The sequence below is a fragment of the Paramormyrops kingsleyae genome, chromosome 5, assembly GCF_048594095.1.
Source record: "Paramormyrops kingsleyae isolate MSU_618 chromosome 5, PKINGS_0.4, whole genome shotgun sequence".
In the NCBI taxonomy this organism is placed as follows: domain Eukaryota; kingdom Metazoa; phylum Chordata; class Actinopteri; order Osteoglossiformes; family Mormyridae; genus Paramormyrops; species Paramormyrops kingsleyae.
The window spans coordinates 9,234,306-9,254,481 of record NC_132801.1 but is presented as its reverse complement, the minus strand read 5'-3'; the positions used below and the strand labels follow the sequence as shown (position 1 = coordinate 9,254,481).

The 20,176-nt window shown below is 45.0% G+C and overlaps 3 protein-coding genes across 5 annotated transcripts; 1 reads left to right on the top strand and 2 right to left on the bottom strand.

The window, feature by feature from the left end:
- The first annotated feature begins 290 nt into the window (after positions 1–290).
- hmox1a (heme oxygenase 1a) lies at positions 291–5,571 on the top strand. Its single transcript, XM_072712060.1, has 12 exons — positions 291–415; positions 566–617; positions 968–1,079; positions 1,470–1,685; positions 1,792–2,064; positions 2,671–2,764; positions 3,047–3,089; positions 3,404–3,515; positions 3,846–4,061; positions 4,168–4,440; positions 4,571–4,655; positions 4,908–5,571. The coding sequence occupies exons 2-12, from the start codon at positions 568–570 to the stop codon at positions 5,027–5,029; spliced, it is 1,596 nt and encodes a 531-aa protein (XP_072568161.1). The 5' UTR covers positions 291–415; positions 566–567; the 3' UTR covers positions 5,030–5,571.
- A 3,985-nt stretch (positions 5,572–9,556) lies between these two features.
- Positions 9,557–12,053, bottom strand: LOC111833523 (noggin-like). Its single transcript, XM_023791868.2, has one exon. It carries the CDS (start codon positions 10,722–10,724, stop codon positions 9,816–9,818), a length of 909 nt encoding a protein of 302 aa, XP_023647636.2. The 5' UTR covers positions 10,725–12,053; the 3' UTR covers positions 9,557–9,815.
- Positions 12,054–12,259: 206 nt separating this feature from the next.
- Positions 12,260–20,012, bottom strand: LOC111833522 (target of Myb1 membrane trafficking protein-like). 3 transcript variants are annotated; one of them, XM_023791867.2, is made up of 16 exons: positions 19,738–20,010; positions 18,815–18,959; positions 18,217–18,301; positions 17,951–18,029; positions 17,702–17,851; positions 16,965–17,099; positions 16,758–16,880; positions 16,533–16,649; positions 16,313–16,446; positions 16,140–16,179; positions 15,927–16,047; positions 15,741–15,813; positions 14,421–14,496; positions 13,577–13,636; positions 13,235–13,274; positions 12,260–12,919 (listed from the first exon to the last, which is right to left on the bottom strand). In XM_023791867.2, the coding sequence occupies exons 3-16, from the start codon at positions 18,252–18,254 to the stop codon at positions 12,777–12,779; spliced, it is 1,329 nt and encodes a 442-aa protein (XP_023647635.2). In that variant the 5' UTR covers positions 18,255–18,301; positions 18,815–18,959; positions 19,738–20,010; the 3' UTR covers positions 12,260–12,776. The 3 variants fall into 3 exon arrangements, 2 of the variants coding, with proteins under 2 accessions (XP_023647635.2, XP_023647634.2); XR_002835778.2 differs by lacking the exon at positions 18,815–18,959 and adding an exon at positions 14,230–14,246 and having other exon boundaries at positions 12,821–12,919; positions 19,738–20,012; XM_023791866.2 differs by lacking the exon at positions 18,815–18,959 and having other exon boundaries at positions 19,738–20,007.
- Positions 20,013–20,176: the final 164 nt, after the last annotated feature.

Sequence of the window (20,176 nt, the reverse complement as noted above, 5' to 3'; positions counted from 1 at the left end):
TAAAACGACCAGACACTAAACCCAAACAGAAATAGAACTACTGTGTATAGCAGCACACAAAAGGGAAAACACACCCATGTGATTCGTGTGACCGGTCCTTTTGCCGAGTCACGGTTTCATCACACTGCCCCCGTCCTCTGGCTGCAGAAATATGCGCCGTCACGGTTTTCTCGGTCCCTGCCTTCTTTTTCCTTTCTGCGGCGTATTATGGCACTGTTGAGTCAACAATCTCACTTCCTTTTATTACAAAGGGGGAAGGAGGGGGAGGAGAGTTTACACGGTGTATAAAAGGAGACTGTAACAGCGAGTAACACAGTCGACTCAAGTTCAGAAGAGCCGCCGAGAAGAGCTCAGAAGAGCCTGCCAAAGAAACCTATACAAATAAACACAGAAAAGACAAAGAAGCTGACCGCAGGTAAGAAAATAGCCTACTAGAAATGTAATGATTACGTTTCGGTATATTTGTATTTTTGAATGCCACCTTTATTAAAATATACTGTAATTTTACTAAAACTTTGTTAACTTTAATTGTTCAACGCACTGACAAAAACGTCCTTATTAACAGAGATGGACAGTGGTGACAAGAGACAGACCGAAACGGTCCAGAGCACAGAAAGGTATTTCTTTCAAAACTTTTCCACAGCTGTTAATCTTATTTTTATAATCTTTTTTTTTTCCTTGTTACATTTATGTGCAGTGATTTAATTTCCTTTTTTTCAACGGTTTTGCGGGCGTTCCCGCAAAAAAAACACAGCACTTCGGTGTTAAAATGCATTATCCACCACACGGTATGCGCATTAGTTGTCCTCTGTTCTTGTTCTGCTTCTCGCCGCTGTAAATTTGCCGGATCCGCATGCCTTTGTTTATATTGTAGCCGGTCTCTCGCAGCGCCGCGCTGATTCTCCCGACACCTGGCCATCAATGTGTCCCTTTGTGTTCATGTGTCTCTATCTATCCCTCTCCCCAGCGATCTGTCAGAGCAAATAAAGACCGCGACAAAGGAGAGCCACGTCAGAGCGGAGAACACGCAGCTTATGCAGAGCTTCCAGAAGGGGCAAATAGCTCTGCCACAGTATAAGGTAATAATCAGATATCTTAAGTAAATAATTATGCTTCACTAAGCACATAGTACTGTGCAATGCCACGTAAACCTCACACAGTCACATTAAGCTACTTATCTGACAATCCAATGCAAAAAAAGTGTTTTTATGTAGCTGTTCATGTCAAATTCTGTATTGAAGGGCACTATAGCAAGGTCACTCCTGGGACTCAAACCTGCAACTTTAAGGTTACAAATGTACATCCCATTTACAGATGTCACGTTTACATAAATTCGAATATGACTGTGATGAAAATAAGAATTTTTCCACGGTTACTGCTGATCAGACACATTGATGTCCTGTCACTCCATGTAGGGTTAGTTACTTCTAGCACGTATGATGCATATTAACCTCTGTCTCTCTCCACAGCTCCTCCTGTTCTCGCTGTATGAGATCTACAACGCTCTGGAAGAGGAACTGGACAGAAATGCCTCCCATCCAAGTGTGGCACCAATATACTTTCCCCAAGAACTGGCCCGACTTGAGTCACTGAAGAAGGACCTCGCGCACTTTTATGGACAAAACTGGAGGGAGAGAGTCATTGTCCCTGCAGCTACACAGAGATACACACAGAGGCTGAGACAGGTACTGCCTCTATTCTACTTTAATTTACTTTGTTTATGTTGTAGTACGTATTTCAGAAGGTTTTGTCCACGTTTTCATACTTAGAATCTTTGCCTCTTGTTCACAGGTGGGCAAAGAAAATCCAGAATATCTAGTGGCCCATGCCTACACCCGTTACCTTGGAGACCTGTCAGGGGGGCAGGTCCTGGGACGCATTACCCAGAAGTCCCTGGGGCTGAAGAATGGGGAGGGTCTGTCCTTCTTCTCTTTCCCCGGGGTGAGCAGCCCAAATCGCTTCAAGCAGCTGTACAGAAGCAGGATGAACAGCATCGAGCTGACGGAGGAGGAGAGGAAGGGTCTGCTGGAGGAGGCAGTCAGAGCTTTCCAGCTCAACGTTGAGGTGAGGGGGAGGCTTGGGGAGGGGGGAGGCTTGGGGAGGGGGCCTGAAAGCGATGGGCAAGATCAGAGAGCACAACAAGTGTGAGGATGCAAATGTTTAATGGACAGAAGTTACTTCAGTTCAAGACTTGAATTGCAGTTTCACTGGCAGGAAAAAAAACAGTGCAATCCTGGTAGTTTTGTTCCCCAAGGTACAAACAACATTAATATACCCCCAATGGTACAAAAATGGTCCAGAGAGTCAATTTCTGTACCTAGAATTAGACTAAAGGGTACATTTACCTGCAGCTAGGGTACAACTGGCAGACCCTTGACGGTACAGCCGCAGTGGCAAGTAATTGTACCCTGATGGGTAAAAGTAGGTACTTTTTTTTCTGACAGTGTATCAGAAAGAGAGAGAACAGGAGAAAAAGAGGAAGAGAAAGGCATTAAGTGGGAAGCAGCCACAGAAAACACAAGTGTACTTTTCATTGTAATGGGAACTGCGATGGATAGAGGTCACTTGTTCACTGTGCTGTGAAAAGCACTGAGACATCGCATCTGTGCAGCTTGTGCTGGGGTCCTGTCGGTGAGCGCAGCTCGAATCCCCTGTATAATTTCTTGACAGGTGTTTGATGACCTCCTGAAGATGCAGACTGCTGCAGAGCCTGAAGCAGGCGTGCGGCGGAGACACGGAATTCAAAATAACAACACCGCTCTAGGTAAGGAAGGCAAACGCAGATGCGGCGCAGGGGGAACCACACTTTCTGATTGGACGCTCAGCACGGCGTTGGCTTCAGCAGACACTCCAGCACAAGTCACGCATTGTGTGGCGTCACACAAAGCAGTTTGACACATTTGTGATGCCAACACAAGCCATCCATACAAAACTTTTTTTTTTTTTTTTTTTTTATCCTTGCTCATACGACTACACTGAAGTGTGTTCAAATAGTTTTGTGTTGACATGATATTGACTCACATTCCTAATGTTTTTTTGTATACAGAGATGGACAAAAACCATCTTGAAGATGTTCAGATCAGTGGCAGGTAATAACCTCCCTTTCAGTTCCCTCTTGCATGTCTACAGCATGCATGTGCTTACTTGGAAAAAGCTTGTATATTAGCCCTTATTTTGAATGAACAAATGAAACCTTATTGTCATTATATATTCAGTACAATGAAACATTGTTTCGCTACTTTCTGGACATTAAAGTACTAACAAAGACCAAAAACAACCAAGACCCCATATTAGATATCTTGTTCTACCACCATATGGCTTGTATTACTGTAAAGATCCAATACTGTGGTGTCTACTCTAGTTTCAGCTTCTCCTAAACTAATATCCCTCTTTTTCTCCCCAGCGATTTGTCGGAGCAGATCAAGGCCGTGACAAAGGACAGCCACGTCAGGGCGGAGAACACCGAACTCATGCTGAGCTTCCAGAGGGGGCAGATAACCCTGCCACAGTATAAGGTAACACTGATCTCCATCTGTATCTACTTCGTACCACAAACACACTCTGCTTTGGTCTCTTCTATCACATTCATTGATTCATATTTCTATTTCACATTTCATCATCACTTGAGCTTTCTTCCCTCCAAATGCATAAGTACTTGTCATTCTCCAAATGATAATAATGACCTACATATAAATTTAGCTGTTAGATTCATCTGACTTTAGTAATTTGGTGTTAATTTTTTGGTAGCCTGATCAAGATAGTGATGGTTAATAGTGTGTGGAGTCAGTTACTTCCACCATGTAGGATGAATATTAATCTCTCTCTCTCTCCCTCCCTCTCCACAGCTGCTCCTGTTCTCGCTGTATGAAATCTACAACACTTTGGAAGAAGAACTGGACAGAAATGCCTCCCATCCAAGTGTGGCACCAATATACTTTCCCCAAGAACTGGCCCGACTTGAGTCACTGAAGAAGGACCTCGCACACTTTTATGGACAAAACTGGAGGGAGAGAGTCATTGTCCCTGCAGCTACACAGAGATACACACAGAGGCTGAGACAGGTACTGCCTCTATTCTAGTTTAATTTACTTTGTTTATGTTGTAGTACGTATTTCAGAAGGTTTTGTCCACGTTTTCATACTTAGAATCTTTGCCTCTTGTTCACAGGTGGGCAAAGAAAATCCAGAATATCTAGTGGCCCATGCCTACACCCGTTACCTTGGAGACCTGTCAGGGGGGCAGGTCCTGGGACGCATTACCCAGAAGTCCCTGGGGCTGAAGAATGGGGAGGGTCTGTCCTTCTTCTCTTTCCCTGGGGTGAGCAGCCCAAATCGCTTCAAGCAGCTGTACAGAAGCAGGATGAACAGCATCGAGCTGACGGAGGAGGAGAGGAAGGGTCTGCTGGAGGAGGCGGTCAGAGCTTTCCAGCTCAACGTCGAGGTGAGGGGGAGGGGGGGCACACCATAGTTTCTGTGTTCTACAAGTGCTGTTCTAAATGGGATGCGTTATCATTCTATCGAGTGGAGCACTGTACAGTAGAGTTGGGTACGATTACCATTTGTACTCTTAGGTTTTTGACGATCTACAGAAGATGCTGAGCTTTACCGAGAGCAGAACCGACGTGAGCCACAAACACTCTACTCCCGACACATGGGGTAAGACTCCCTGCCGAAAGACGTCCCACCCAGCCCACGTCAGTTATTGTGAGCCTGACTTTACGAACACAAGTCCCCCATGGCTCCGTCGATGTACCCTTGAGTAATGAAAATCATTACAAAAAATTAGTCTACATTGACTGTGGTTATATGCTTTAAACTATTACTTGTGGTCATCATGCTACACCCCTGATATAACCGTGTATAGAAACTGCAAAAACATGAAGCAGTAATTATTTTTTTCATTTGCAGGAGGTAACCTGCTGACACAAGCACAAGCCCCAACCTCACTCGTCCCTTCTTCTCTTCTTCGGTTAATTCTGGGCATCTGCGTTGCCTTAGCAACGGTGGGACTTGGAATATACAAATTTTGATACATTTCTTTTTTTCTTTTTATTGAACCTGTAGTGCAGAATAGAGAAACTGAGTAACAGGCACTTAAAGCTGCTGATTCTTAGCTGCTTCTCAAACGTTGCTTAAAATAATGATGCATTTACACATTCCCTTTAAAGTACTTGGCTGAACAGTATAGCTCGTCTCTTCTGGGATTGTTCCAGTTTGAAACGTAGTATCTTAATGATAACCCAGCACTTTTAGTGTAATATGTAGCTCCAGTATGCAAATAACTCAATTGGAGTGTGTGTGTGTGTGTGTGTGTGTGTGTGTGTGTGTGTGGTTGGGGGCTGGAATAACCTATGCAGTTTGTACACTGTGTCTTGACACCAATCAATGCATTTAAAACAGACTTAATGTATTCTGATCATATCTTTTGATACAGTATTTCTAAAAATGATTTGTGAAAGATGACTGCTAGGATATCATGCATTTGTTTGTTTTTAATATTGTGTAGTTTTTAACATTGTGTGTCAACAGAAATAAGTAACTTTATATTTTCTAATAAAATTATTCCATTATGTGTGAGCCTATGTGTGATTAACGATTTCCCGTGAATACAGCACCAAATCAAGCTTTGGTATCACAGCTGCATTCATTCATCTCCCCTTTCCCATGATGGTTGGCTGACATACTGGTATGTTGCTCACCTCTATGGGCCAAGTGAGCACATGATCTCAGCCATCCAGTGCTTCGGAGTGTTCCTCCCTAAATGACAGCTCGTCCTCAGCCTGGGACCAAGGTTATTACCATTAACAAATACTAAACATAAAATATAAGGACATTTTCATAAACTGCTTCCAAAACTGAAATAAAATAAAACAAATGTGAAACTTAGTTACATTTTTAAAATATTATTTAGCTAGAGTAATGATTTCTTTAATTACCATTAATAATACCTGGAACGCCTTTTGGCCTGCGGTAATTAGTACATAATGAGCACTGTGTATTTCAGTCTATCCCTAGAAGTAATATGACTAAAACTTAAACTGAACTACATGAAAACTAAAAAAAAGCCTTAAATTAAAAACTAAATCACAATGAATAAAGCCACGCTGAAAACTAAAATAAAACTAAACTGGATCGCGAATGACAATTGTTACGCTCCAGGCACGTACCCCAAACTTACGGCACATAACACAATTGAAAATAATAAAAATAACAACCAAAGACCACTGGCTGGGTCCCTTTCAGTGACCTTGTTTGGGCCCTTTGAGCAAAGAAACGCTCGTTTGCCTTGGATACTGATACACATCTGAGGGAAGAAACCCGTCTGATTAGCAGAGCGCACTTAATATCTGTACACAGCTACATTTAATAAAATGTAAAACTGTCCTGACAGGCACCCGTAGCCTCCAGGATAGGCTCCGGACCCCCACAACACTGAAGCTTCAAAAAATGGATGGATGGAAAACGTACAATTATGAAAATAAGGAGGTTTTGACTGGGTATTTATACAAGTTAACCACACACACGACGTACTGTGAGGTGCGGTTACCGTAATGCACTTACCTGACCCATTATCCTAACGCCAGTTAAGGGATGGAGAGCGAAGATGGATTCCCGAAACCTGCACTCGGAAGCACCCACCTGACACCTTTTCAAAAAGAGGCCAGCAAAGCGTACGTAGACAAATAAACATCCTATGTTCTTCATAGTAAACCCCGATCGAATGGAACAGACATCACCCTACAAATCTGTGTACCTCTGACAGGGCAGGGTATAAAGTCCATAGGGCACTAGAGCGTTCTTGATTGCTGACAGTGACGGTAAAGGAAATAAACATAGTCGCACAAACCAGACGGGGCACATTCATGTTGTTAACTGATATGCGATCTCTGCAGGGCAAATCGGGTTGCGTTGGGCTTCCGGACATATCTCAGAATAGTGGTGATGAACCGATGATTCGTCACTGGCCTGGGAATCTATCCAAAGCGTTTGACCGGAAATAGAGGAATGTAAGGGGAAACTTGTATTGTTTTCACTACACTTTTATCTATTAACTTAAGAAGTCTAATAGGCCTAAAAACGGACTGATCAACGCCGAATTTAATGCTGAATGATATACTGATGTTTTGTCTTTCTATTGATTTACGCCCAAAACAGCCGGTAACACGTACTTCACATGAGGGGGCACAAAGGTAGTAATATACACTTAATGTATTAATTAACCAGAAAATAAATGCTAGTTACGTACTTATGCCATGTTTGTTAATCATTAATCAGGACGGTTCATGATTTGTACTTGACTAGTAATTGAGTTACTAAGTTAGGCGACTTGTGCCCCTCAAGTGTTACCGATCAGCCGCCTATAAAATCCGCGTTTAATCTATGCTGTCGTTATTGAACAACGTGGAAAAGCCTCGCCAACAGATGAGCAATAACTTACAAAAAAATTGTCATTTTCTTTATTTTCCTCCGTCTCACGTTGCCATATCTATCGAAGCTGTCGGTAACCAAGTGCATCCTTTAGCCAAGGGAAAAGGTTAAACGACAAGAACAAAATAATTAACTAAGTAACCTTTAACGATGTGAAATGACATCAACCCAAGACAAATATATGCCTACCTAATTATGCGCATTTGTCGACCCCTAATGGCCGATGGTCGTCATTTCAAGCTCCCCCTCTGTCACGTTACACCTATTGACGCTGTCAATAAGTATTTTTTTTAAACCATGAATTGCCAAACATTAGTTACTCAACCCAAGGCAACCGGATGGCAGCTAATGATAAAAGGGCTTTCATGTTAGATAAGTATCGGCTGGGTAACTCGGAAGCATGTAAATGAAGCATTGAGATAGACAAAACAATGGGGGGGTGATGAGGTGTGAGAGAGGACAGATATACAAGGTCAAAAAACCAAGTCATGGTTTCTAAAAAGGGAAAGAAAGCAAGAACAAATGAATGTAAACAGAGGTAAAGTCAGCGTGGGAGAGCTGTTCAGCGTTCCATAGGCCAGCTGGCAAACAGAAGCAGCTGATATGCAGTTTCTACCTGCTTACTGGCTTCTACACAAGACTGGCGAGCGGGAAAATGACTAAGCAGTGCAGCCTCAGATGGACACACTGTACCGTCTCCTGACTCTGCAAATGAAGGCATCCCTCCTGCGGCCCTTAATCTTACCGCAGATTTGTAAAGATCCCTTCTGCTTGCCCCATTTGGTCCATTATTCTTCTTTGACTGACATGATAGCCGGACTGAGATCCCACTGAACTAGAATGACTGGATTATTAACTTCATCCATCCATCTATCCAGTGCAGGGTTCTGCGGTCTGCTGGCTCCTAAGCAGTATAGGGCCATGGGCATAATTTCCAGGGGTGTAGGGGGCTTAGCTGTCAAGTCTCCCGTTTTGGCCGGGAAACTACCGTATTTTACCCCTCTTTCCTGCCGTCCTCCCGTATTAGTATTTTCCCGTAAATCTCCCGTATAATATAATTTTTTTTTAAATCCTCTGCCTCTCCAAACTGAACTGTCAGTAGCCTTGTGAAAACTGCCAGCTGCAGTAGTCTGCAGGTCATTTACAACATTAACCAGGTCATAAATGCGGAGGTTAAAATGGCAATGCTGTGTGCGAAAAACAACGTTAATTTGTCGGCAACAAATCTGTATAATAAGTTATAGCGAATGAACATGAGAAATTAAAAGAAAATGTGTAATGAAAAAAAATGTAAATGACAAGTGGTTATTTTAGATTTCTTGTCACCTGTCTTAAAACGTAAGGGATACTGGAGCTTGGTTGGGGTGGTGGGATGGCTCGCGGTGGGTGCCGGAAAATTTCCCTTATTTTCGAATCCAAAACTTGACAGGTATGGTAGGGGGGGTCATGACCCCCCCCAATAATCATGTTTCCCCTGTAATGGGTGGAGACCTCGACCCCCCCAATGTTCCAGCCAAAGCCAGGCTGGGTAAACTGTGGACGAGACGGCAATCCAGCACTGGACATATACTGACGAACACACCATGCTTACTAGACATTATTGTCAGAAAAATCTCCTGTAGTCTGCCACTGGACAATTCATCAAACAAAAATCAAAAGACCGCGGACAGACCAATGCGTCACCTACTGAAGGTCCATTCATCTGTTTGAAGTTCCTGTTTCATTTCCTGTATCCCTTTTCCAATTAGTCCCCTAACCTCTGCCACTCTCATTCATATAACAGTGACATGATGGGTAGTTAGTGTCGCTAGACAGCTCACGCTGTACTTCCTTAGTTCGACAGAAACCACCGTGTTTTAAAATAGCTACCAAAAGAACTCGACAAAAAGTAAAGTACACTAGTGTCAGAAGGTGCACTTAAGAAGTGTACACACCTGAACAAATGTGTATCAGTGTCAGACGTCAGCATTTTGAATGTCATTGTAGCACTTCCAGTTAGAGACGTGAACAATAACTTCTCTCATTTATAATGTACACAGTCACACACCCCATATCGTTGCTATCATTAAGCTCCATTGTCATTGTTACATTATGGATATAATGTATCCAAACACAAATGTCTGTGTACATGACATTTACAGTTTATTGAACTGAGTAATCATTTCATGTGACAAGCAAAAACGAGCGGCTAGTAATGGCAAGCACAGCTATCAGTTTGAAGTCAATGGAGATATGGATAATGTCAGTCAGATTTAATTAACCTACGAGGATCTGTTTTTTATAAAAGAAGTCAAAAACATGAGATTCGTATGAGACAGCACTGCATGGGAGAGACTGTGTAAGTTGGTCCCCTCCCCAAGTTATCTGAACGTATCATTAACTACGTAACTATTTGCAAGAGCATTTGCAGGCCGTGACAACAGGATAAGGCACCTGGCGCCAAACACAGCGCTTGCCGAACAGGGATGCCCCCGAATCAGCTTCCCCCATTACCTCACTGCCTCTGTCCTCATTGCCCCAGCAGTGCCAGGCCAGGATTTTAATCTGCGTGACCTGTGCCTGTCTGCAGGACATGCCGCTGGGGAAGGAACAGCTCGGCGAGGTCCCTGACTGTTCGCAGTCTGTGTGCCGGAGCCACCGGGGCCAAAACACGGGGCCCAGGTCGACCCACTGGTAGCGGAGGCCACAGGTGGCTGTGCGGACCAGCCAGGCCCGGAGTGAACCGGCCATTTCGCGGGTGAAGAAATGCAGATCCAGCTCCTCTGCTTCCATCTCCAGTTTCCTCTGGTAGCGAGCCGCCCCCTCCATTAGCTCTGGGGAGGTGCTCAGGTTGAAGCCTCTGCTGCTGGCGACGTGATTGGTCACTGCGGATGCCCTGGTGTCCCGGAAAGCAGTCTCCTCTGACGGCAGCCCCGAAATCACCCCTACCGAGACCCACATTCCCACGTCGGCGGGACGTTCGATCGACATCCAGAACGGATCGAAGGACGGGCCCAGAATTCGCAGCAGCCTGGCTGGCCGAAGGTGTTTGGGTTTGGGGGTGTAATGGTAGTCGTCCGCATTTATGGAGAGCGAGTACGGTCGGACCGGCAGCACCGAGGAGACGTACTGGGACCTGGACCGGAGGAAAGATAAGTCCGTCCCAAGGACACCCCGGCTTTGGAGACTCTCGGAGTGGAGTTTATGCTGGTGTACAGACGCGGAGGAAGCGTCAATCGACTGGTTGCTGGAGAAACCCGGGAAAGTCCAGCACATCAGAAAGGCGACGCTCACAAGCCAGGCAAGAAAGCAACTCATGGTGAAGTGGAGGATGACCTGAAGTTCAGCCTTTCTCGCAAAACCGATCACACCGCAGTACAAGTGGTCGCCAAAGTTTTCCCCTTTCCTTCAATTGCATCCAGTATAAGTTTTCAATCCATTGCATCCACCTCCCTCTTTAACGGTACTGTCAGCCACTGAAGCTCAAAATTTTGAGAACTAACCAGAAAGGCATGTCAATATGCTCCTCCTCCTAGCCCCGGCTAGTGTCGAAGCCTTACTGTTTGCCCCTCTCTCCGTGTCTGGGCTGTTTGAAGTCATTATGTGCTCTTTCTATCAGTTCAGACATCCTTGAACACAAATGCAATAACACAGCAAAGAAGAGGGGACTATCAAGTGAAAAACACTGTATCTGCTATGGTAGGAACAGCCAATACAGTCTACAGCCGCACATGGTAGTCAAGGATTTGCTGTTTATTTTCAACTGACAGTGACTCTGGCGTCTGTTTTCTTGGAACTGGGGCTGAGGACTTAATTCTGTGGTATCAAGTGACCTCTAAACAATGATAATTTTATTCTTAAAAATACCCCCCCCCCCCAAACACCTCCTTTTACTTCCTGTACATGGTCTGCTTCATGCACATAAACAATTCGTAAGAAGTCTGAACTTTCTCAAGAATTTCTGCTTAAGCTGGTGCTAGAGCACTAATTGTAGTGCTTTTGCTCTGTTGTTGTCGTCTCCATAGCACTTCTGCTGAGGGTCGCGGTGACAGCACGCGGAGGTCAGGCTAGACCATTCTTTCCGAGGCCACATACTCTGACTCATTCTGGGGGATTCCCGAACATTCCCAGACCTGCCGGGAGAAATAATCCCAGCAGCGTTCCCTAGGTCTCTGCCCAGTGTGACGGCTCGTTTGTCCAAACCACCTGAACTGGCCCCTTGTCAACCCAAAAGAACCATGACTCAATTTCAAAGTCTCTGGAAGGTCCTCATGCTATGACAGAACGTGAGCCCAGTAACCCTGTGTAGAAACATCATTTCTGGTTATTTTTTTTTACTATTGACCTTTATCTTGGTGTTTATCCACTGCACATGACCAGAAGTAAAAACAAAGACACAGACTGACCAGTAAAGTACGAGCCTCAAATGATGATTTAGTTGATATTGTTTCATCAAAAACCAGTAACCAAACCATTTCACTGGTCAATCTCATGGTACCTCGCCTAATAATTCAAGTTCAACATCCTATTAATACTTAAACACCAAAGAACTAACCCTCCTCAACTGAAAGGTCCTATTCATTTTTTCCCCCAAGAAAGCATCACTTTGATTTGAGGTGCCGACTCTCATCCCTACCACTCCAGACTCAAGAATAACCTATCTGCAAAAAATCTGCAGAAAGTAGACGTGTCACCTCTAGCTCCCCCTATTGGATGCCCTTCGAGCTACAGATGCTACCCTGTCCATAAAAAAAAAAAATCAAACAGGAGTGGAGACGAGATGCAGCATTGTTGGAGGCACTACATTCATACAAAGAGCAAACAGAACATGGTAATCACTCACGTACCCCATATTCCAGCAGCGCCACCTTCAGGTGGGAGACACCAATACCATTTATTATATATATATATTTTTTTTGATTAAACATGTTTTATGCCTGTGAAAAAGCAACATCCCCACAGAAATTCAGTTAGTCCTGATTAAAGACATTTTTCCCAAACAACACAGTTATTCACCAGAATCATAATTATCATTAACAATAGTGCATCCACATCCAATTAAACTGATTCTTCATGTGTCAAGAATATCACCAAAAACCAAAAGATTAGCTGCATTTTTACATAATAAACACACTAGGCATGTTCCAACAGCATGCAACTACTTCATAATACTTCAGAGTAAGTTACAACATTTTCTCCATCAATTTAACAGTCCTGCCTCTGTCTACCTCCTTGTTGTAACGGGTGTGATGCTGTACGCGGTCACCCCGATCGCATATTCTACAGCACACTCGTCCAACACTCACTCCATGCGTCCACTACTCTGCACGTCCTTAACTGCAGACCAACGGCTGCGGCTCCGTCGGCATCTCAGAGTGTGAACAGCTGGTCATGTGCCGTCTCGTCGGAGCGGGAGGGCTGTGATTGGGGTCGAGTCAGGGCTGGGGTTGTGTTACGAACTGTGGGGAGATGGTCAGCCACCTTTGCTCTATCTTCCAGGAACTTGTCAAACTCTTTAAAAAAAAAAAAAAACACACACAGGATGGATTTAACTGAACAGGAGAAAACTGTCAATACACTGGCAAACATAATGGTTTCCCTTCTCAGAAAAATTATATTTTTTTCCCTAGATAACACAGGCAGACATTTGCACATTAATAGACTGCTACGATAAATAATACAAAACCAAACCAATACAGTGCAAGAGACATCAGGGAAAGTATTGTACAGAATTCCACAGTGAGGACTGAGATATAAATATTGCACAATGGGTATTACGTTGACATTTGTTGTGCGTCATGTTGACAATAGCTTTTATGAAGACTCACCCTCACTCGTGACACCCTCGGTCTCTCCAGTGTCGTCCTTCTGCATCGCAAAAGAACATAAACCATAATTCAGACACAGCATCACCACAATGCGTCTAATTTCTATATTTAATTAGATGCAAAACTCATGAATGCAAACAGATTATAGTTCTCTGCCTAATGGAAATGCAGATGACAGAAACTAGCTGGAAAAAAACTGCCCGCTTGATAAAAATGGTGTATTGCATCATCAAAATGAACATACACACTTCTGTTTGGTTAATGTTTACTGGATACTGCAATAAGTGGATCCTGCTGCCTAGTACTTAGGGGGAGGTGGGGAGGGCACCTGCCATCTCTTACCACATCCTCAGAGAGCCACTTCTCAATGTCTTCCATCACCGCTGTCTGGGGGGTGGGGATCTGAGGGAGGGAGGGTCTCTATGGGTTAACATGGTTCACAACCGGCATTGTAACGCAACTCCAATTAACAGAGAAGGATAGGAGACAGGAATCCGAGCAAAACAATAAAGTATTAATTTCTGCTGCATTGCACCCATTGCATGGAAAAATTCTACATACCTTTAGGGTATATCTGCCCTGCACTGTGATTCATTCCCTGAGCAATTAGACCAGAAATCTATCCCATAACAGATTCCTTTACACACTGACAGCAGAACACATCTCTTTAGTTCAGATATAAAAGTTACTCTCGCATGAGAGGGATTATTGCACGGCATGCAAACAATTCCATGCAAATTCTCTTTAGCGCATAAGACCCATAATTCCCTTCCTCATCTACCAATCAGAATGGGAGAAGGAAGAAAAGAATCAATCTGCATCGTCCTTTAGACACCCAGACATGATTGTTTTTAGTTATTTAGGTGTTAAAGCACTGAAGTACAGACACATGGTCAGCAAGATAACACACATGTACACACACAGAAACCAGTATGCGAGGATACACGCATTTTTAACAAACACCATGCGTAAAATGCACACAGATTTTTACTCACACGGCAGACTTAAACATCTGAACAGAGAACATACACATTGATGTCATATTGCATGTTTACATTTCATAGAAAGACTTTGATCCAAAGTGGGAAACACTGGAAATAAAATAATAGACTGGTATTTGATCACAGAGGATTTCTAAATCATTTCTGGAAAAATTGCATGGTTATGTAAGGGAGAGTGTACTGACCGCCCCTGTGACGTGCAGTCTGCTGTCCAGGGCTCCGGCCAGTCCCTCTACAGCCCCAGGGTCCTCGTACCGGACACTTAACAGCAAACACAGGACTAGGCCTTAAACTCCTAGCACGACATGCCATTGATGACTGTGGGTGAATCTCAATACCAAGATCGTACTTGTGGCCTTGGAAAGACCGGTCTTGCTAACTCGCCTTCCAAGAACGAACTTGTGCGGCAGTGAATCATGGGATTGGCCTCGTTCGGCAAGAATGCAACTGATGTATCCTTGATATTTTTGGGGGCGGAGCCAATATCCAGGGATTTCTACCGTCCTCATGTACTTCTGTTCTTGAGTATTGGAACTGGTCTTCAGCAACGGAAGAAGACATAAGACCGGTACACAGGAGCACAAGTACAGTTAAGTGTGCATATTGAGATTCACCGTATGTCCTTAGAATGCCTATACAGTAGAAAAGCTGTTTTTACAGGGTTTTAGGCTCTGGGTTTCCTCTTCTCAAGGGCAAAAGCTCCACAAATTAAAGGTGCAGCTCAGAAAAACTGCAGGACAAACATGCCAGCGTGCTTTCTGAGCTGGATTAGGCGGCCCAATGCGGAAGTGCTGAGTCAGTTTTGACATGCTAAAAAAATAAAAAATAAAAAAAAAATAAAAAGCTGCAGGGGATAATCTTGTTAGTTGGGTAACTTTGGTAAACATTTTGGCAAAAGGCAGCATGACAAGATTAAGCTGCTCGCCAAATTCCCACAGGAAAGCCTTGACCTGTCAAAACTGTTTACGCAATCTAGCCAGCTAACGGAGTACCCCAGTTTGTAAAAGACTCCCTGCATCCCTGCTAAAGTGACGTGCTCAGTTTGCATTAAAAAGAGACAGCTGGCGAGGCTCAAAAACAACTGGCAGCCAAACAGCAAAATTCGGTTTCATAATGTCATAAATATTCTATTGTTATTCTTGTTTACAACAAATTCTGAACATGTTATTCTGAAAGAAGACATTTTTAAGAAGTATATAAATATTACCAGTTCTGATATTACAGGACCAATACATCCCATTAGGTAGCAAATATGTATTTAAGAACACAAACGAAATCTGATGTTTGCCATCCAGCATATTTATTTTCACAATCAGTCCGGGAAGTTTTAGATCTGCTATTTAGGCCTACTACCTCAGTCATGAGTGTGAAGCCATTTCAAATTTCAAATACTGATAAAAAGTGCATGTGAAAACCTGAAGCAGCCAAGCACCAGCGCAGCGGAAGCGACAGGAGTCCATTTCGCAAAAGCTACAGAGGAGTTAGGGGGTCTTGAGTACCCTTACCACTTCCTCTGCTCCGCCAGCGAGCTGTTCCTGGTCTGAGCAAACATGTCAAACTCATCCTCCACCTCTGTGCCTGAGGGTGGGGTTGGGGGGGGGGAGGTGTTAAATGGGTAACAAGGTGGTTTTTACAAATTCACCTGACAGAATGACAAACATCCCCGAAAAATGACTCGCTGTGGCACTTACTGCGTGTGGCCGTCTGTTTGGGTGAAGCGGTGGCGTCCGATTGGCTGCTGGGCTGATTGGCAAGAGAGGTGGGAGGAGCAAGACTGAGGTCAATCAGGTCTGTGGAGACTGTGTCAGATCGCTTTGGAGCGGGGGAAGGAAAAAAAAAAAAGACTATCAATACCGCAGCTATTTTGACCAGGTACAAAAACAATCATTTCATGCCAATCTTACCCGCTCTGCAGCATGTGGGGAACTGCTAAGCCTCTCGAACCTAGGTACAAACAGGGAATAAGGCTGGTTTCTGGAACAATCCAAGGGACACAGTGCAGAAGTGTACTTGGTGTGAACTCCCAGCCAGCCATGTGCATGGAGCCCGAACAGAATTGCGGTTTGCGACCCCAGACCTGTGGTAGCTCAGGAAGGTGTTGTTCAGGTCATCGTTGACAGCCAACAGCTCCCCTATCAGACCTTCGTCCGCTAGCCTGGGGATCAACTCCAGCACCCTGCTCTGCATGTCTCTGCACACTGTGTACAGCTGCTACTGACACACAGGGGGCAGCAGAGAGTCACACAGGGCCAGCATCCGGCCAGGAGGTGTCCAGCAGCAGAGAGACCGGCTCGAACCTGCAGCAGCTCCACGTCTGACTGCTGTGCGCTGCTGGGGGTCAGCTGGCTCAGCATCTCTGACATCACCTTCTGGTTGCCCCGAACCACTTCCAGGTCGGCTCTGAGCTTCCTCACCTGTGCGAGTAAGAAGCTATAACGTCCGGTACCTTCTTCCATATGTTACGGACGCAGAAAACAACGAAGCTTCTCCTGAAGCAGGGTGCTTCCCCTTCATGGTGTTACCGTTTCCTGTTCAGGCGTGGTGATGCTTGGTCCGGTGTTCTGTGCGAGTGGGGGATTCTGGGGTGGCCTCGTGTCAGAGGATCCAGATGGGGGCGTGGTGGATGACTCATTCTCTGGCACACTCTGCAGAAAGAAAGTTTGGTGACAGTGGTTTCCTAGGGGACGACATTGTGATGTCAGTGTGTTACAGTCTCCGCATGTACGCACCCTGTGTGGAGTGTGGATGGGGGACAGGGCGTCCAGGTCGGTCATGGGGAACTCCAGCCCCCTCCTCTTTAGGTCCTCATACACAGAGACCACGCCCATCAGGGACGGGGAGCTCCGGAAGGCATCTGCCCAGGCCTGGGGGGGGGGGGGGCAGGGGCAGTATGGAAGACAAGCCCAGTTATGTCGATGGTTTTCCCAACTCTGATTGGCCAACACTACTCAGACACACAGGGCTAATAGACTGGCAGGAGAACTTTTTAATAAAAAAATAAAACTATTTAATTGCTGACTTTCTGCATGAATTCTGCCTGACTGTTACCCTGCGTACATTTCGGGAAAAACTACAAAAATGACGCCATCTTGATTTGTATGCTAAATATCCTGAAGGTGTTTTGGGCCAGGCAGCCTAGTGAATCACACTGCTCAGTAAGACAGAACTGCACGCATACCAGGAGACGTGGGGCGGGTGCGGGAGTATTGGGGAGGGCCGCAGCTGGGGGCCCAGCCGCTCAACTCAGCTGCAATCAGGCTCCAAGGACGCAAGGCAAAAGTTTTGCTTGGAGCAAAAAGAGCAACAGCCTGGACGTCCAGTTTCAGTTTGGTCCAGCCCGCGTTCTGGATCTTGTGTATGTTGCTTAGCTCATCTATCCAACAAAATGGCCGCTTTCTTCCACCCAGTTTTCCCACGCACACTCTGAGAAGCAAAGACACTCACAGACAGACACAACACGACACACCTGTATGAGGCTCAACACACGGTCGTGAAGGATCATTGGCGGGTTGTTCTTAGGCAGGATGGCCTGGACCAGAACTCCTTCCACAAACTCCCTGTTTGACACCAACACGTGGAAACGGTGTCCACAGTTCTTCACACAAGTCTCCAGAACCTAGAGGGGCACAACCAGGCCAGAAGATATTCTCACTTAGACATGTCATGGAGGAAGAGGACAGGGCGGCATAAGGACATGGACGGAACAGACACTCACTGTTAGCGCAAACATGACTTCTCTGAAGTTCTTATTACCCACAATCCTCTTTTTTATTGCTCTCACTGCCTCTTTTGGCCTGAAATGCAAATTATGAAGACAAAGGTTGGCAGCAGCACCAAAAATAACGACAAAACTGATAGCTTACGACACAAACATAAGACGGCCTGTGTGCATCACGGCGGTGACGTCAAAAGCACTTTAACGGAAACCGTTCAGAAGCCCGACAGCAAATCCCGCGTCATCCTCGGCCAGCGACTGCCTACCCCTCGTCCGTTTCATTGACGATGTCACAGATCTCCATGTTGAGGGCCCAGTCTTCCGTCGGGAGAGAGGAGCTCGTGGCCCGCTCTAGCAACAAGAACACAAGGTTTCAGGCTAAACATCGCCTCTGTTTCAGACTCACATAAACTGCTTGTCTCTGAGGGTCTTGCATGTTTTTCCACATTGTTCAGAAGTCCCCAGAAGTGCCATTGTTCAGACCGACATCCTATCCAGGGTGTCCCCTGTCTCGTGCTGATAGCTATTATGGATCATGGATGGATGACTTTTAAAAATCGACTAGGATGTAATAGATCAGCGTCGTGGTGGAAAAAATAAAAGAACTACAACTCTACCATACAACTGTGACTTAAGACATATCTACCCTTTTTAGTACTATATTTTATGGCTGCAAGACAAACTGGCACCTCTAAAAGTATATACGAAGCTAAATAAAACTAAAGACTGACGTAATGGGATATGTAGGGAGAATAACTTATTAAAGTTTATTTTTACATGCACTGGAAATGAGAATGGTTATGCACTGCTAGATTTGTAACTTCACTTCCTGTTTAAAAGTCACATCTATTCCGCTTTTCTTGCCGTTTGTTGTAGCAGATCCTGCGTTACTGCTGCCTCCACCCCTCCTTGGCTGGATCTCACCCTCTCCCTCCGCTTCATGTGACCGTCAGCTGCTTTGATACACACACTCGGTCCGCAGGGGACAGAAAAAGGGGCCGTTTTGCGACTGTAGACGCGGGTAGAGAAATTTAGCGCAATTTAGCGATTGTAGACGTGGTGGGTATTTTATACGTTTGCTGAAAATAAAGGGGGATACGGGTAAATCCCAAGCACAAGTGACTAAGAGCTACACAGCTTCCCGAAACTATTTCGTCAGCAGGAAAATCAAAGGGCACATCCCTATCGCTATTCCCTTTAACTGATTATCGGGCAATCAAATTCATTTTACTTTAGCCCTAGTCAGATAAAACAAACACGTGTCGAAGTTACACTGGGGGCCACATAACTTCGGCATGTTTATGCCGGGTGTCAGTATCACGCCCGCATCACGCCCGCCCCCAGCGCGACTGCAGAGAGAACGAGCACCGCCTAACAGAGTGCAAAACCTTTCCCGGCTTTGATGTGCGTTTTAGACGTGCATGCAGTTTCTGCGAAATATGCAAACTATTATTCTTGCCTGTAGACCGTAAAATGAAGGCGCCCACCAAACGACAGCGTATGATCGGACCAACTTCCCCATAATTCAAACACTCAGACCCCCAAAAAAACACAAGCGGACAAATCAGACGAAGATCGGGGGTGTCCTAAAACACAACGCCGTGTTACTGTCCGATCAGGGTCAGAAAATAAGTATCTGACAGTAATAATAAGTAACATTGTATTCATTATGAAAAATGAAGCATCCGTCTTTGCTGCGTTTTCCCATTATTTCCTAAATCATTTTCTTTTAGGTTACTTTCGATTGGCGGAGAAAGCTTTAACCGAGATCAGAGTTTAATATTTACCGATTCGCTGGCCGACCGGCGTAGAAAACGGGTTCCCTATAAGAAAGTCCATCTTGCTGCTGGCGTACACTTTACTTTCTCTGCCTTTGAGGCCACTCCTCGCCGACTCCCCAAACCCCCCAGGACTCCGCTCGGCGTCGGGAGCGCGCAGCGACCTGTGTACGCGCGGTCACGTGAAAGCCGAATAAAAGAGAATGTGCGCCAACAAACACGGGCGCATAAAGACTACAGAAAAACAGCTCGCTGTATTTTCCTTTATTCCTTATTCTTTTTTTTGGCGTGCAGATAGCAACAATTCGTCTTGTTGGTTACGTGCGGGGTTTTAGTTTTAAGGGGAATTTTTGTGTTAGAAGGGGAACTTTGAGTCGTGATATATTTGAACTCTTGAACTGTAGCTGCATTGTATTATTGGTCGGTGCCCGAACGGTCCCAGTGAATG